This window comes from Lathyrus oleraceus, chromosome 4 (assembly GCF_024323335.1).
Source record: "Lathyrus oleraceus cultivar Zhongwan6 chromosome 4, CAAS_Psat_ZW6_1.0, whole genome shotgun sequence".
Lineage (NCBI taxonomy): Eukaryota > Viridiplantae > Streptophyta > Magnoliopsida > Fabales > Fabaceae > Lathyrus > Lathyrus oleraceus.
In genome coordinates, this window is record NC_066582.1 from 222,554,370 (window position 1) to 222,572,005 (window position 17,636).

Sequence of the window (17,636 nt, forward strand, 5' to 3'; positions counted from 1 at the left end):
GAAAATGAATGGAGTGATAAACTCAACATCCAAATTTTGGGAATAAAATAAGGCCCCTCAATGGGGCCTAAAAAAATGCATTATATAAAGGGCCTAAAATAAATCTTAATGATAAGGGGCTTAATATATTGGGGCTTTAATAGGACTTAATAATTGGGGCTTTTAAATATAGGGCTTATTTGACAGCTCTACCCATAATCAACACGACGTAATACTTGATAATAATATAAAATTTAACAAAACACGTTAATTTGATAAAAGACATAATTTGAAAATAATATAAAATAAAAATAAAAATCAAGTAGCTTTAACCCCTTTCCGGACGCAGTTGCGGGGATCTTACCGTGATCCTTTATAACAAGTCCAATGCTAATCACTATTAGAACAATTTCAATAAGTCATTTCACCAAATTTAGATTCATGAAGATCTTCACTTTGTGTTTTTAAATTTAGTAGCTTTAAAGTCATTAATTTAACTTAATTGCTTTAGCAGATACCCATTTAATCATATCATCTTGTAACATAAATCTTTTTTATTTAATAATAAAATATTTATCAATGTCATCAATAACTAATTTATTAACCTCGGGTTTAAGAACACCTGATTCACCCAACGTCTTGTATTTTATCATTCATACTAATAATATTAGATTCCATTGATTAAGTTGTCAATATCATGATACACCATAAATATAGTCATTGCACGTAATCGAAATAAAATCAAACAATCATTCACACTCTTCGAAAAAAATCCTTATAAAATTGATTTAAAGAACTTAAGAATAATTCTTATTGACAATTTGACATTGCTATTAAAGAAAGAACCAAAAAATAAATCAATGGAAAAGATATAGAATTTAAAATGATAATAAGGTTGACGGTGTAAAAAAAAAAGTGTGTTCAAATATAATAATTGAATAAAAGGATAAATATTTTTGTGAGAGTTTGAGAAATTATGAAATAGACTTTTGAATAATGTTTGAAAGTAACATTGTAAAAAAAATGGAGGTGCAAAAAGCAAGTATTAGCAAAGCCTGTTTCTTGTTAGGCCCAACTATTAGCAAAGCGAAAATAATCATAAAATTATTATATTTTTCATATATATCAAAAATCTCAATTTTGATTTCTTTTTCTTTGTTCTCCAAAACCAAAATCCCTTTCCTCTGGTTTTTACGTTCTCAGAAGAAAGTTACACTGAAAATATCAATTAATCGTCGAGAAGAAGAAGAAGAAGAAGAATGGGAGAAGGTAGAGAAGGTGATTGGGAGTGTAGCAGTTGCAACAACCGAAACTACGCTTTCCGATCATTCTGCAATCGATGCAAACAGCCACGTCTTCTTGTTGATAACAAAACCCCCGCTGATTCCAAATGGCTCCCTCGTATCGGCGATTGGATCTGCTCCGGTTAGTTACCACTTTCTCTCTTCACCTTTTTCCAATGATAGTTTTTTTTTTTGTATGTATCGAATTTGTATAGTGATTTTTTATGTGTCTTGGTAGTTCAATTTCATGTGTGGATTTTGAGTAATGAGATTCAGTAGTTGCTTGATAGATTGTATATATGTTTGAATTGATTGTTGTGGATAATGGTGCTTTGCTGAAATTCCCCTATGCTATGGCATGCGATTATTTAGTTTATGGATAAAGACCTTGGTATCAACTAGGTTGAGATGTTTGTGCTTTTTGTATGTGTATTTGGTGTGCGTGCGACGTGTTGGTGTGGGTAACTTTCCCTCTGGCTGCTTTGTGGGAATGTGTTTGTATGCAATGGAACAATAGGTTGCACTAACAACAATTATGCATCAAGAGAGAAGTGCAAGAAGTGTGGACAACCGAAGGAGGTAGCGGCCATGCCAGCAATTGCAATGACTAGAGCATCTTTCCCTGCATATCCACCCTACTTTTCTAGGGCTTCAGGAGGACCAGAACACAACATGAATATTGGATTGATTGGAAACGGTGTGCCACCTCAGGCGCTGAATTTGAATACTAATTGGCCTGTTACTGGAGCAGAAAAGTTTGGTCTCCAGCCCGTTCCACTATGGCTACCAGGTACAAATTATAGTGCTGGACATCCTTATGTAAATTCTAATAGTCAGAACCCATCTGTTCCAAAAGAATGGCGCAGTGGGGACTGGGTCTGTAACTGTGGCTTCCATAATTACTCCTCTCGCTCACAGGTATGGTCTTGAATTTTTATATCTAAAATGATGTTGTAATGCACAAGTAATGAAATTATTTTTCTGATTCACTGTTGAAATAATCTGCAGTGTAAAAAATGCAACGCTTCTCCACCAGGTATGGCTTCCTTCCCTAGTGAAGATTGCATGTTCAAAATTCAAATTTCATAAGCTCTATCTTTCTACAGATACTATGCTCTAAGTATATACCCTATTATGGTTGCTCTGTTGTCCTATGGATGATCCTCTAATCTTTATATGTTCTTTAATATTGAGATTTTTCCTCTTTTTTGGTTTCAAGATGTTAAACTTCATATTGTTTCCACTTTTTCTGTAAAGCGCCTGGCACAAAACGGTTAGCCTCTGAAGAATTGGTTTATGACTGGGATAACAAGAGATTGAATGTAGGACCTGTAAGGATTTTGTTTCTTTTGTTACTTTCTGATTCACCGACCACTTTTGTTGTTTTACACACACTTTTTTTCTCTTAATAGTATCCTCTTTCTCTTAATAATACAATCTTTCTTTTTCTACAGACAAATGACCAGCAGAAAACATATTCAAGTGTAGAGCAAGTAGTAGGGACCAGTGCAGAACCAAAATTGGCACTTGTTCCGGCGTACGCGAGCATTAACTCTAGTTCGGCACCAAGCTTTCCAATGCCCCCGCTCTTTCCAATTCCACCTCAATTTTCCTCTACAGCACTCCTTGGAAAAGGGTAACTAATTCTTCTCCATTGAGCTTCATGTGAGTTCACACATACACAGAGGGAGAGAAATTTATCATCTTATAGGTCTCGTTTATGCTATTATACTTTCATAGGCTCACTATTTAAATGCTTTTATCTATTTGATATATTAGAGCTAAGCAATGGCGAAGTGGGGATTGGATGTGCACAAATTGCAACAATCATAATTATGCTTCCAGACTAGAATGTAACAGGTGATTCTCTCTCTCATGTAGTCTATTTTTTTAGCAGTGCAGAATTGAATGCCCTCCAATTGAAGGCAAAATTATGCTAGTCATTATGAATCTATCAAGTATGTTTGCATCTTCCCTCACACTATTACTGAGCAATGTTTCATCATTTACAGGTGTAAAACACTCAGAGCGGCGCCCATGCAACCTGTCAATGTTGTGTAATGCTGAATTCATCAGTTGTATCTTTGTTGCTTGCCCTAGTTTTGTTTTGAATTTATAGCATGTACTTTGCCAGCAAAACGTTGATTTTCACGACAGGCTCATTATATTCACCAAAGACATAAATGGTCCGTGTTTAGGGGGCAGTGTATTTTTTTCAGTTTCTGAAAGCTGTATGCTTATTATAAATACTATGCAATATAGATGATTTTGGAAAGTTGTGATTATTCTGTTCATAGTTTGCTCTTGTTTACATCCTTCTGAAATCTCACTTATATTGGTACAACCTTTTGGTTCACTAGTATCTTCACTTCATGTCCCTCAATTCATGTGACCAAACTTAATCATTGGCGTTCGGCGAGTTTCGATGTAATTTGTCGATAACAATAACCTGGAGAGTTGCCATAAAGTTTGCAATACTACCACAACTTACTTTTTATATGCAGCCAAAGTTTTAAACCGTGGTCTGCAAATGCAATTGCGGTTTGAGACCTCTGTGTAAAGGCTTGGAGGTCTCTTCATACTGGGTACTCATGTTTGATACATTGCTAAATATAAATTAATCTATTGAACAAAGAAACATATAAGACTTTATCATTACAACTCATTTAAAAAAAATGATAGATTTTTGTGATCTTAAAAAAGTTTAATACATATGTTAAAATTACAATACAAACTTGTTATCCCTTCAATACATCACTAGGTGTCAGTACAGGTGCATCCAACTGATAAATATTAAGTGCAGGACCCACAAACCTAAACACTATCCAAGCTCCAATCATGATATAGATCGAAGCATATGCAAATTTATTAAGCCAAAACAGAGCACCTTTCTCTCCCACATAAAGCTCCATTGCCTTCTCTTGAAAACTCATTTCCTCCCATTTCTTAGGAGGAGCATCTGCCTTACTGGGTTGCTCTATGCTATTTGTAACAGTTCCTTTCTCCCTCTGCCGTTTCGCTTGTCTCCTTGTTCTTCTCCTGAGCCTTAGCTCAACCAGTTTAGCCGGTGTTGTAGTTGGTGCTTGAATTGAGTTTGTTTCATCCTGGTCTGTTTCGGCAGCGTTGCTGTTGCCGCTGCTGCTGCTGCATGTGATGGAATGAAAAGGGAGAGAAGTGTGAGGTTGAAGTGTGAGGAAATTGTTGTGTCTGGTTGATGGTAGTGAAGTTGAACGTCTAGTGAGAATGAAGTTGATGAGAGAAGGTGAGTTTGAAGAGAGGGAGGTGGTTCCCATCTCTCTTCTTGGTAGAATGAAATATGGTGACGAAGATAATGTGTTGTGTGGTTATATTTTTCTCATTCCTTTCAATTATCATTATCCTGTCATGGGGCTAGCCAATAGACAATTTGGAATAAGATTCAGTAGTGGATGTAAACTCGTCCAAAAGTAACTTGGTTTGGACTTAATTTGGGAACTTTTGGACCTGGCTTTTTGTGAGAATTGGAATGAGTTGTTTTCTGTACCCCTTATTTCTTTTTTATTGAGCCTTTTCTTTCTTTTAGAGATTGATTTTAAAAAAAAAAATCTTTTTTTAAAATTACTTTTGGGTATATGCACTCCAAAAAATTTAATCTCGTATGCACTCCAAAAAATTTAATCTCGAAGTCACTGATAAGAGTGATAATATATCTGGTCAGACTAATCTTTACTTAAATAGATCAGGTTTACGATAACAATAATCAAATCTTATCTCATTAAATAGAATCAGTTATATAGATTAATTTTTATCATAATGATCTAGCATTTGATCTATATCATAAAGATTTATCAAAATTTTATGTTGGTTGTCAACGATAGGATTAAATAGGTCCGATCTATTAAAAAAAAATTAAATTTTGAATTTGTTTTGATCAATTATATAGATATTTTTTTAATTTTATAATATGGTCTGAACTTCTTAAAAAAATGGATCTGCCTATTAGCTCATTAAAAAACCTATTTTGTTTTAAGACTTTTCAAAAGGAATATTGAACCTATTTCTAAAAGGACTAATAATTAAATAAATAATTCTATTTTATTGATAAATTTGATCCCAAAAGATAAAATAAAATAGTAACGAAAACTAACTTATTTTTGCAACATAATCCAAAAAATTTATAAATCAAAATAATAATAAGAAAACACTTTTACCATAAAAAGTTGCAGCATATCAAACTTAACATGTGAGTGACTATAAACACTATAGTATTTATATATAATATTAAAAGGTATATGACTAAAACAGACACATTTAAAAACATATTTGAAGCCTATTTTATTTTAAATAAAATCCCCAAAAATATTTTTGGAATTTAGTTAGATGAATTGGGATTTATCAAATTGATTCAGACACATTTTTGAACTGTCTAATCGATTAGAATAATTACATATTCAATTAGAAGAGATTGAATCAAGTCTATAATTGATTATGATAGTGTCTTAATGAATGGTAACGAATCTCTATCAAAACCTTTCAATTTGGATCGTAATAATCGATTATTGCAAATACCTAATTGATTAACTATTTTTTCTTCTTCTAAAAGCAATTGATATTGAAGAGAGTACAAGGGGTATTCAACCCATTACAATCCAAAAAGCAATCAGATGTTGCCTTGTACTTTCCTTTAAGTGCATTTATATAAAAAACAATTTTCCTTTTTGGTACCTATACTCTTATGGGTCCACTGAAGTTAGTTTTGTAGGGCTTCTTCTTCCTTTGTGCCTTAACCTTATAGTAAGGTTTAAACTCATTTCTGACATCTTGTATAAAATAAGTTTTAACATTGACTTCTGAATCTCTCAAAACCTTAGATGCAGTAGCCTTTGGTTCCGAGTTCTTCAAAACCTTAGACTTGGGAGTCTTAGATTCTAATTTACTTAGGACCTTTGACTCTTGAGTCTGAGATCTTGGTTCTCTTAGAGCTAAAGAATCACCTGCCATATATTAATTCAGAATTTTACCCTTTTCAGCAGTAGACATAAAGTAAGCATATATCCCCTTTTGAGCATAACTTAAAGGAGAAAGGTTTGATGGTTTTACCAAAACATTAGTCCTTGGATTATAAGGCTTCTGATGATATCCAATGACTTCTCCTTTGATCTTACTTATTCCATAGATCATGGAGCAAGTTTGATTCTTTCAAACCCATGTATAATGAAATTTTGAAGAGCTAATTCATTCTTATCCAGAGTTTTGCCAGACATGTCTTGCGCTAAAGCAATTTGATCTTTCTCAAGTTTTTCAAATTTTTATTTAGAGATTTTTAACTCATCTTTCAAAAGATCACATTTCCTTGTTAGCATTTTCACATGCCTGGATTTCTACTAACTTCTTTTCATGAAATCATGACAGAGAGCACCCAAATCAGATATAGAGAGTTTAGGAAGTACCTGATTTATATCTTCTGACTCTGGATCAAAATCAACCTTAGATTCTGAATCTGATCATCAAGGCATGATTGGCTTCTTCATCTTTTACTTCATTGTCAAGTTCTTCCCATATTGTCACGGGACTCTTCTTGAACTTACTTTTGAAGTTGTTATTCTGGAATTTTTACTTCTTGATTTTGTCTTGGTGGAAATTAGAACATTCAACAATGAAGTGACCAGGATTGTTGCAGTTGAAATAACCATCCTAATCATTACTCCCAGATCCTGACCCTTTGAAGTTATCTCTCTTATCAGAGAATTTGTTTTTCCTTCTGGCCAGTTGTCGAATGTTCTTATGATAAAAGTTAATTCATCATCATCAGATTCTTCACCATTAGTGGCTTATTTGAGCCTTTTAGTTTGAGAAGATCTCTCAGGCCTCTTAAAAGAATTTAAAGCCAATGTTTTAACTTGCTTTTCAGGCTCAACTTTATTTAACTCCGTTTCATGACTTTGGAGGTTGCTAACAAGGCTCTCAATACTTATAATGTTTAAGTATTTAGCTTCTTGAATAACAGTTACTTTGGGTTTATATTTGGCAGGAAGACTCCTAAGAATATTTTTGACATGATTCGTAGTAGTGTAGCTGTTGTTCAAGACTTGAAGTCCAGACACAAGAACTTGACATTTTGAGAACATATATTCAATGTTCTCATCCTCCTTCATTCTGAACATCTCATATTGTTGAACCAGAAGATTAACTTTAGCCTATTGCACTTGCTGATTACCTTCATCGGTAGCATATAGAGATTTAAATATAGTCAGAGTAGTGGACTTATCAATAATCTTTATATACTCAGAATTAGGTAATACATCAACAAGAATGTCTCTCACTCTATGATGTTTTCTATAGATCTTTTTCTGATCAGGAGTGAAAGACTTCCTATCAGCAACCATCCCAAAACCATTGACCTGAAAACCAATGACATCTTCAAGGATGTCCCATAACTTATCATACAACCCAATGATATGAGTGTACATGTTGCTCTTCCACCATTCAAATTCATTGGAACCACCACTGAATATTGGTGGTTTGGTAGTATAACCAGATGTACTTTGATTGTGATTGTTTATTCCTTGAGGTGAATCTCCATCAGTAACAGAGGAAGTTCTAGGCATGATGAGATTAGTACATTTCTTAGGATCTTTTCTGTGCCACTATTAAGTGTTAATGCAAAGAACGTGCTCTGATGCTAACTGAAGGTGAAAAAAATACACAAGAAGGCCGGGGGGGGAGGTAATTGTGTATGCTAAAAATTGATTTCACTTATGAATCAACACGTCCAGAGTCTGATATAGAGTAAACACAACAGTGAAAAATATAAAGTTCATAAGTAAATGCAAGCAACACACAAAGACTATCCTGGTTCCTCTCATCAACTAGGAGTAGTCCAGTCCTCTTGCCTTAATAAGATATTTTCACTATAACCAAACTGATTCCAAATGCTTAAGCCATTGCTCAAGACTTCATGCTCAAACACCCCCATATGAGAGACTTCCTTGCTTAAGCCCTTACTTAAGACTTCCGGCTTAAAGCCTCTGGTTGAAGACTTCTTTGCTCAAGCACGCAGGAGAGAGACTTCTTCTACTTTAAACAAATTATTTAGTAGATAAAGTAACTACTATACTTTGATACACAGTCAGAAGTATAACAATTGTGCAACAATAAAAAATTGTTTCAACCTTTCTAAGATAAATCTAATATAAGAAATCTTAAGATCTTATGCTATAACGGTTACAATAACAACTCAGAGTTATGCTAAGATCTTTCTATATGTTGTGATGTTGTCACCTTCCTTTGAGTCATCAACTTACTTTTATAGAGATAGAAAAAGATTCGTTGGAGGTTTGAACAACATAAAACTTAGTGAAGAAGTATGCCAAGAGAGACGTTGGAGAGTTGCTTCTAGTCTGAAGCTTTATCCACTGAATAATATAATTGATTTTAGCATCTTTCATTGTACTAGGTATCTACCAAAAGGTAGAACGATCTGAAGATGTCACATCACTTTTTCTTGAGCCTTGCAAAGCTAAAACCCTAGTTGACTTTGTTTAGAAATCTGGGGATTTGATTAGACAAGACTGATTTGAATCAGTGTACGAATCAACTGCTTTCCACACCTTCAAAGTCTGAGCTATCGTCAGAAGCTGGGTCATGAGGCCAGAGTCTGATGCCTTCAGAGGCGATGAACTAGTTCAGATTATGATCAATCAGAATCAGACTTTAAGTTACTTCTCCATATATACTAACAATCTGGATTAGTTCTATGCTTGTGATCTTGCACACTTAAATAAAATGTTAGCAAACCCTTTTGTTCTTTAAATACTTTGTATCATCAAAACCTTTTAGGGGATTAAATAAATCTTGGTCCAACAGACACATCATTTTCACACTTTCCCACCTCAGTCAACCCATCATAAAGGAAGGTGACATATTCAATAAAGGTGGAGCACATCTAGAAAACGGACGATCGATACAAATGACAGGTGACCAAGAGGGTTTGGACGACATAACACATTATCCTCAAAAATATACCAATACACAATTCCTCAAGCACGAGGGCATGGAAAGGGTGAAGTGATTTAATCTTGATCTTCTTATCCAAATGAGTCCCTCAAGTATGAGGTGACTCCTATATGCATAATGCGAGTCCCTTATGTGTGGGATGACTCTGGGACATGTCTCTAGATGTCAATGATTTGATCCACGTGTTAGATGAGTGGTTTTAAATGCAAATCAGGTGATGAAACGTTAGTCAGCTGAAGGAAATCAAACATCCATTGGTGAAAGATTATGTTTCATTAAATGAAATCAATGATGGTTTTCCTTGGGAAGCCAAACTCGATTCTACTTGTTACATGTGTATCCAACGCGAGTAATCTTTCCCATTTCTAGTAACAACTGAGGGGCTTAGTGGGTGACGATATTTTTTTCCTTGAGCTGTCAAAGATGGCTGAAACTCACATTTTAAAGGGAATTTTGATAGAATGGGTCCAACAGAAGAAGCATAATAAATTCGTTGATGACTTGAAGTTAAAGCTTTCCACGACTCAAGGAATTATCACTTAATGTCGGGAAACAATAAGAACCCTAATGAAGGAGAAATAGGATTAAAAGACCTTACTTAGGACGGCGGAGGTAGAGGCGTGAACGCATGCCAGCGCCCTTACAAAACTAAGGGGATCACTAGATGGACCCCTCAGTTCTCTTAAAATAATTGAGGAGGAAATATCTTCCCTCAAATATGACCTAGTTGAGACTTACGATAAACACTTCAAGCGAGCGAAGGAACAAATATCCTTTTTCTACCCAATGTTGGATTTAAGTTAGATGGACTTGTTTAAGGCTGTCTGTGGAGGCTAATTAGTGGATGAAGAAGAGGTCTCACCTATTGTGGAAGTCGCCTTGAATCATTCCCAATAAATATAAGATACCCTTCACTCTAAGGATTTTTTAAAGGATCAATGAGTTAAGGCCTTTATTTATTTGTGCCTCTAGCGGCCTTTTTGTGACAATGCTAAATGGAGGGGTTCTGTAAATATTTTACCTTAATATTTTTGTACTCCTTTGCTTTGCATGGCTCTTAATTAAATGAAATGTTTGTATACTTGTAATTTATCTCTGTGGATTACTTTGTACCCTGACCTTAGCTATTATTCCTAGGAACAAAGGCTTTCTCCCAGAATTCCTTCGTGAGGATACAACATGTTTAATAGCCTCAAAGGGAGGCAAGGATTCCCTTATAAGGATCCACCATGTCAAATAGCCTCAAAGGGAGGAAAAGGTTCCCATATAAGGATCCGACATGTATAGTTGCCTCGAAGTGCGATCTAGATAAGATCTGTTTGCTCCTTAATTCCTTGATAATAAATTAACCATAGTCCAAATATAATAAAATGTGGGGCCTTGTTAAAAACCGTTATGCCACCTTGGCGACACGAGGAAAAGTGGGATCCCCCACAGCGAAAGAATGGAACCAAATTATTCTTACAATCGGTAGAGATTATAACTCACCTAAATAAAACAACACATAAAACAAACTAAATGAGTCTTAATGCCTTAACAATTATAACTATTTGTCAAGAGATATTTTCTTGCAACTTTCGTGTCTGCTTGGCTTGGAGTGACCAAGCCCTCATCCCTGAGAGCTTTCCCTAATTGCCTCTACTTCCACGCCAACGATGTTAACAACCACCGATATATCCTCTCCAGCTTCAGTCTCTCTATGTAACACTTCTTGGTGGTCTCTTGGTATCCTTGGATAACCCCGACTCACCCATTTGGGAGCAATTACTTCATGCAAAGATATAGTGTATATACGACGACTTCCAACTGGTTAAAGACGTGATGCCATATAATCATGTTATAAGAGGAAGACACATTAATGATAAGGTACCTTACATTAATCTGCTTAGCATTTTCTTCCGCTCCAAAGGTAGTCTTCAATGTTACATAACCTTTTACTGGCTCGCCCGAAAATCCCACCAACGATCCTTGGAAGAGCTTAAGATCATCTAAGTCTATACACAACCTCTCAAATGCCTCCCACCCTTGATCAATAAAGACCCTTTTAATCTCTGAATTGTCGCATCTCACGATGATGACCATGAAATCATTGTTATGTGGATGGATGCTTGCTACGACTTTCTAGGAAAAGGCGATCTCAACTTTTGGGGCTTCTAGTTCACCTAAATTAGAGTCAGTGGGTGAACCCTTAATGGTTAAAATTTTGGGAGCGTACCTTTTACGGGAGGAACTAGTCTCTCTTCCCCGACAAATCCTTCTGCGAATTTATTGAGAGTATGGTGAACAACTATATCGTCGCCTCCCTTACCTGAAAGCATCTTTCCCTCGAGAGTTGGATTTGTCTAGCCTTCAAGAAGAATCACCCTTTACATACTTCTTTAAGTGCCCATTTTGGCATCAGTATGGTGTCCATTGACTATGTGAAACTTACACTAAATGTTAGGCTCTGGTCCCATAGCGTATGCCTTTAGAGTTGGTGGTTGAGGGGTGTTATGCATTTGGAAGACTTCTTGCTTTTTTTTTCTCCCGGTGAGTGCTCAGAGGCGTGAAACTTTCAGTGTTTTTTCCATTTTGCTTGAATGTTGTTTTGTCTATGACGGACGACGTAAATTGATTTCTTTGCGAGTGTTGTGAGTTATCAGCATTGGATGTGCGCTCTTTTGCATCCCAGGCTTTCTTTTCAACATTATTTTCCTCACCCTTGATGTAACATTATGCCATCGCCACTACTTCAGCTAAAGACGTCTTTGACCTTTGGGCGACCATCTTTTGGTGACCGCTTGCTGCAAATAGGTTGGCTAGTTTCTTCACTAAGTCCTGGTAGATGGTGATAGAGAGCCGAGGCAGACCCATATACCACCTCAGATTGCGATAATGGTTGTCCGCGTGTTGATGGAGGCGACATGTTCATAAGGTCGCCGCGCTCGTCGAACTTAGCTAATAAGACCGACTTAAAACTATATGGAACAGACGCTTCCCATATCTCGTAAGAGATGTTGGCGTGTCTGGACACTCCACCTCGTCTATGGGGTTTACCTCCTTGTTGGCATTGTTGGATATGGAGGACATTATCCTTCAAAGCTTGGTTCTAGAAACGTAGATCGTCCATAGCAACATGCATATTAACTATGACCTTCATATTCTTCACTGTTAAATTGTCTTTTTATTCACCACAATGGTCAGAGGTTGAACTTGTGGATAGTAATCCGACAGGGTATTGTGGTGACCCGGGTCAGTTTTATCGTGGGCCTCATGGTGGGCCTCATGGTGGACGTCTATTGTACTTGTTAAAGGTGTTATAGAATTCAGAGCTACCTCACTTAGGGTGAGAAGTTTTGTAATATGTGATGTTCTTTGTGAGAAACAACATATTGGCCTTCTAAACATGGAGATATGCTAGACTTGGCTGGATCCTAGCTCCCCGAAAGGATGCGAGAGTGAGAGTGGACGATTAATCAACTATTATTTTGGAGAACTATTACTAAAAACAAGGACATCATTTCTTCACTTCGGGCGACACCTCCTGACACAAGGTGACTTATATAAAAAGGTAATAAACAGACTTATATAAAGAGGACGATGACCCGTGTGTATAAATAATTAAATAAATATAAAAACATACTATGATTGATATAAAACAAATATTGGTCGGAGATGAAAAAAATAAATAAAGGAGAAATAAATAATCTGGTGCGTCGAATCGAACTTGGTGCAAACGTTCTTGTGTGTTTTGTTTGCTTGTTATACAATCCAAAAAGAGTGTCTTTTACTATCTACTATGATTTGATATAAACAAAAATTGGTCGGAGATGAAAAGAAAAAAATAAAGGAGAAATAAATAATCTGGTGCGTCAAATCGAACTTGGTGCAAACGTTCTTGTGTGTTTGTTTGCTTGTTGTACGTTTATAATCCAAAAAGAGTGCCTTTTACTCAAACGCAGTCAAACGGTCATAAACCCGTCCGTAGACTCTAATATAATGTTGATGCACAGAAAATTTACAGTACTTTTCTAACCGTAGACTCTATAATATAATGTTGATGCAAAGAAAATTTACAGTACTTTTCTAACCACCTCTAAAACATGTACTCGCGGAATTGTTTGTAACTGAACCAACAATTCATCAATTTAAAGGTAATGCAAAAAGAAACAATTTTTATTTGGAGCATTCAATCAACCACACATTATGGTCCTATCACCAGCTCCATTCAGACAGATTAAAAGAATCAAAAACCAAAAACAGGTGTCAAAAGAGAGACAACCAAGCAACAACAAAACACTAAAAAAACACAACTCACAACTCAGTTTTCTTCCTCTTCCTCAAAACGAATGTGCTTTCCTTTTGGAGTAGGCAACCCTTTCAAATGCAAAACCTCAGAATCACAACCACCAGATTCTTCAACAACCTCATCCACAATCTCATCATCATCACTACCATACACAAACCTAGTATGTTTCCCAGCAAATTTTGGAACAACCTTTTCGTTCACACCAATGTTGCGCAAACCCTCACATAGTTCATCAATCAACAACCCTCCATCATCATGCTCTTCCTCTTCATCAACATCTTCATAGTAGTCATCTTCCACATCATCATATTCAACTTCGGTTATTTCCTCATCTTCATCTTCATCATCATGTGTACTTGCATTCACTTGAATTGACCAAATGGAATCACCATCATCTTCTGTCGACCCCATCTTAGAATCTTCTGTAACCTCAGATTTGTCTGAGAAATCTAACAGCACTGGACTTAACACACTCTTTTCAGATTCAATGTTCTTCTCTTCATTCTTTCCAACAGCTCCTTCATTCACCACCTACCAACAAAATTGAAGTAAAAAATAAGATCAAACTCAATCTAAAAAGTAGGGACACCAGAAACACGACACTACACATATATTTTAATAACAAGCATGAGTGTTAGTTTCAGACACTACAGATATTTTTTCAGAAGCATCTACATAAAACTCAAACTCCTGAAAAATGTATCATTCGCTTGAAAAAATTAAGGAAGACTGAGACAAACCTGAGGAATGAGTTGTTCTTGAACAACAGAAGAAGGTGAGAACTCTGTGAACCCAGTGACACTGTTGTTAATATTGGGGATTTGAGGGGTATTTGCAGGAGTTGGAGCAAGAAGATGCATTGGAGAGTTAACAAACTGAGGAAAGGGACGAGTATCCATAGTGAGTTTTGAAATCTCAGCTTCTTCTTCAACTTTCTGCAAAAGGGTCTTCACTTGACCCCTCAACAAAGCTTCACCAGAACCCGGAGTCTTCTTCATCCGACTTCCCCGCTGTTTCGCAACACTCGACAACGGTGTCTCGATCTCACCGTTCGCAAGCCCGACAATTGGAGAATCATTTGATATGTCAATCAGTGCACACCGATCCTGTTGGTGCACTTGCCCCTTTCTTTGTCTTGATTTCGAGAGGCTTATCTCCGAGTCCTCGATCTTTCCTGAAATCAAGAAAACAAAATTATTACAACCCATTTCGAAAAACCCAATTTTTAAGAAAGAAAAATCATCACACATGAAAAGGATTGAAACCCATCATCCAAAAAACAATAGACTTGAAATTGATCAAAAACCCAATTTCGAAAATCAATATTTGGATAAAAGAAAACGACCACTTACTTGAAATTGGAATGTTGTTGGTGTTGGAGGCGGACATGGCAATAGCCTGTGATCTTGTGACTCTTCTTGCGGTCGATGAAGGAGTCTCCATGGATGAAATTTGATTGAAAGTAGGGAAATGTTGAGTGTTATTACACGGAGCGAGATTTTAGCGCAGGAATGATTGTAAGAAGATAAAAGAAGATGTGATTTTAGGGCAAAAAGTGGAGTTTATAAAGGAGAGTAGATAGCATAAAATATGACCGTTGGAGAACAAAAAACAATTTACAATGTTTTTTTTGGTCAAGAAAACAATTTACAATGAACTAGCCGTTAGGATACAGGTTTTGAATAATGGGCTTATCTGTGTAGGGTGTGATTTAGGCCTGACTTTGGAGGAATCTAACATGCACCCTCTAGGTAAACCAGACACCCCCACATAATAAGCAAATTCATCATAATATGCACAAATATTAATATTTAATATTTTAATCATATATTTTGGAATTTCTTTCTTCCCAAACAACAATGTTTTGACTCGGAAATTTATCAAAAAATACCAGATTTTTACGAGTAGCGTTTTCTTTAAACTTATGAGTTTTTATCAATATTTTTTTTCTTAAGCATTGGATATTTCATAAAAATGATGAATATTTACCATTTTTTTTGAAATAGCCGACATTAAATTTTATGGGATATACTAAATTTTTAGGAATATCCGATATATACAAAAGATGTGGATGAAACTTTACCGCATTTTTATAGAAAATCGACATTAACACCGGGTTTTTACTAGATTTTGCCAAATTATCGTTAAAAGTGAATATTGCATACTGAACTTTCAAAATTGCTGGTAAAAATGCATAGTGCATATCAATTTTTTTAAAATTGTCGGTAACAATGGATATTTTGACATTGAACTTTTTAAAAGCGCGGTATATGTAGGAGTGTGATCGGATTTTTACAATATTGTTTTTTTTGTGTCTTTTATGTGTTTAGTAAGGAGAATAGGAAGAGATGGCAAAATCATACTTAGATTGAGCGAAAGACCTATTGTAGAAACCTCGGGTGGAGACGACAGAGATGATGGAGATAGTCATTTTCACACTAGGGCGGGTAGAGACAATCACTCAGATATTTTGTTTAACCAAATAATTTTCGTGCGAATAACATTGTAATCATCGACAACGTGACATAAGTTTTTTTTGTAAAATAGTGTCCTACTATATGGAACGCACTAAGTGCAGTTGGCGCACCCCCTCTTAGGAACTAGCCACTCCAAGAGCGTAGGTGGTGGAGCCTAGCAGATGTCCACCTCGAACCAGGATAAAAACCTAGAGGCATGGATGAGAACCCCACCCTTTGGTCGAGAACAGTTCCTAGTGACGCTGAAGACTTACCCCAACGACCTTCGGTTGGGACATATAACGACAAAACTTTGTGGTTACAGGAGCACCTTTCGACTAGGACGGGTAACAACAAAGCTTAGTGGTTATATCAGCTGCCATCGATCGGGATGGGAAACAATAACAATTGATGGTTACTCAATTACTCACCAAAGGGATGGTTACCATGAGTTCCAAAGGCGTTGTTGGTTCCTTCCCAAGGGAAAAACCAAAACAAGACATCATAAATGGCGCAAATCTAGATTAAAAGAATTAAATAAATCAAAGCATATTATGGCAGACAATCGCAAGCTTACTCAAGGCTAAGAGACAGAGTCGAGAATAACCTCGCTAGTATAATAGGAAGACTACGAGGAATATTAAATAAAACATGATGAGCATTAAGATACCAAACAAAGATAATTAAATAAATAAATATTGTTATTCATATGCATGTTACAGGGAGACATCATGACATGTACACCCAATACAATTTATACAGAAACATAAAGTCATGCATCCCCTCCTAGGGGCTAAGCACCGTCATCCTCTAGTAAATATCTATCCCAAACCATCTTTTAGGGGTCAAGTTCCTAGCAGAGAACCTGAACACCTAGACGAAGCGCTTTCAACTGGTCACCTACTTGGTTGAAAACACTGTACACCCTTTTAAGGGTCTAGTCAAGTATCTCATTGACCTTCTTCCCCAGTTCGATTAATTATCCCTCGTAGACCTCTCGTTCCTTTCCCAAGACTTCTTCTCATACTAAAAACCCTTCAGAGCATTGTCAGTGCGAGATGACATCACTGTAACAATAGTGGTAGCCTATTTGCGAGACTTCTTCTCCACCTCTAGAGAAGATTAAATCTCCACATTCTTGGCAGCAAGGGAAATATGGGACTAATTACTTTTCATTTTTTCTATGTTTATCATCACTTTAACAATAAATTGTATGAGTTTATCAACACTTACTTACCTCATTTGAGTGATTTAGAGGTATTTGACCACATTAAGAAGTTTTTCATGTTTAACAGTATTTCATACGCCATTTGATCATCTGGAAAGGCTCATATGTATGTAATAGGTTTTGGAGACAAAGAGAATAGCAAAAAAAGACCAAGCTCTGGGATAATGCGCATATGTATACGCACAAAGCAAAAAAATAACAACCTTTATGCCGATATGCATATCACTCAGCCAAGTCAGCTCAAATACACAACCTTACACGTATCAGACCTATCAAAGGAAATAACATATGTCCATACGTGTATGCATACACGTATGTGAGGTATCAAAATGCATCATACGTGTATCCATACGCGGAGGAAGAAAACAACGTGAAATCCCCCTGCCCATACGCGTGTACTTCCTATC

At 36.2% G+C, this 17,636-nt stretch overlaps 3 protein-coding genes across 4 annotated transcripts; 1 reads left to right on the forward strand and 2 right to left on the reverse strand.

The window, feature by feature from the left end:
• The first annotated feature begins 1,122 nt into the window (after nt 1-1,122).
• LOC127074665 (RNA-binding protein involved in heterochromatin assembly dri1) lies at nt 1,123-3,556 on the forward strand. 2 transcript variants are annotated; one of them, XM_051016009.1, is made up of 7 exons: nt 1,123-1,404; nt 1,780-2,180; nt 2,271-2,298; nt 2,520-2,593; nt 2,717-2,898; nt 3,042-3,122; nt 3,275-3,556. In XM_051016009.1, the coding sequence occupies exons 1-7, from the start codon at nt 1,239-1,241 to the stop codon at nt 3,321-3,323; spliced, it is 981 nt and encodes a 326-aa protein (XP_050871966.1). In that variant the 5' UTR covers nt 1,123-1,238; the 3' UTR covers nt 3,324-3,556. The 2 variants fall into 2 exon arrangements, with proteins under 2 accessions (XP_050871966.1, XP_050871967.1); XM_051016010.1 differs by having other exon boundaries at nt 2,520-2,584.
• Nucleotides 3,557-3,887: 331 nt separating this feature from the next.
• LOC127074666 (uncharacterized) lies at nt 3,888-4,779 on the reverse strand. The gene has a single exon (XM_051016011.1). The coding sequence runs from the start codon at nt 4,553-4,555 to the stop codon at nt 4,001-4,003; it is 555 nt and encodes a 184-aa protein (XP_050871968.1). The 5' UTR covers nt 4,556-4,779; the 3' UTR covers nt 3,888-4,000.
• Nucleotides 4,780-13,391: 8,612 nt separating this feature from the next.
• Nucleotides 13,392-15,080, reverse strand: LOC127074667 (probable ubiquitin fusion degradation protein C12B10.01c). The gene is made up of 3 exons (XM_051016012.1): nt 14,898-15,080; nt 14,286-14,719; nt 13,392-14,076 (listed from the first exon to the last, which is right to left on the reverse strand). The coding sequence occupies exons 1-3, from the start codon at nt 14,986-14,988 to the stop codon at nt 13,558-13,560; spliced, it is 1,044 nt and encodes a 347-aa protein (XP_050871969.1). The 5' UTR covers nt 14,989-15,080; the 3' UTR covers nt 13,392-13,557.
• Nucleotides 15,081-17,636: the final 2,556 nt, after the last annotated feature.

Excerpts from the sequence above, each read along its gene's own strand:
- LOC127074665 (XM_051016009.1), top strand. The coding sequence starts at position 1,239 with ATGGGAGAAGGTAGAGAAGGTGATTGGGAGTGTAGCAGTTGCAACAAC. Across the intron at positions 2,181-2,270 it reads ATTACTCCTCTCGCTCACAG|TGTAAAAAATGCAACGCTTC; the intron begins GTATGGTCTTGA and ends AATAATCTGCAG. Across the intron at positions 2,299-2,519 it reads ATGCAACGCTTCTCCACCAG|CGCCTGGCACAAAACGGTTA; the intron begins GTATGGCTTCCT and ends TTTTCTGTAAAG.
- LOC127074666 (XM_051016011.1), bottom strand. The coding sequence starts at position 4,555 with ATGGGAACCACCTCCCTCTCTTCAAACTCACCTTCTCTCATCAACTTC.
- LOC127074667 (XM_051016012.1), bottom strand. The coding sequence starts at position 14,988 with ATGGAGACTCCTTCATCGACCGCAAGAAGAGTCACAAGATCACAGGCT. Across the intron at positions 14,720-14,897 it reads CAACAACATTCCAATTTCAA|GAAAGATCGAGGACTCGGAG; the intron begins GTAAGTGGTCGT and ends TCTTGATTTCAG. Across the intron at positions 14,077-14,285 it reads AAGAACAACTCATTCCTCAG|GTGGTGAATGAAGGAGCTGT; the intron begins GTTTGTCTCAGT and ends TTTTGTTGGTAG.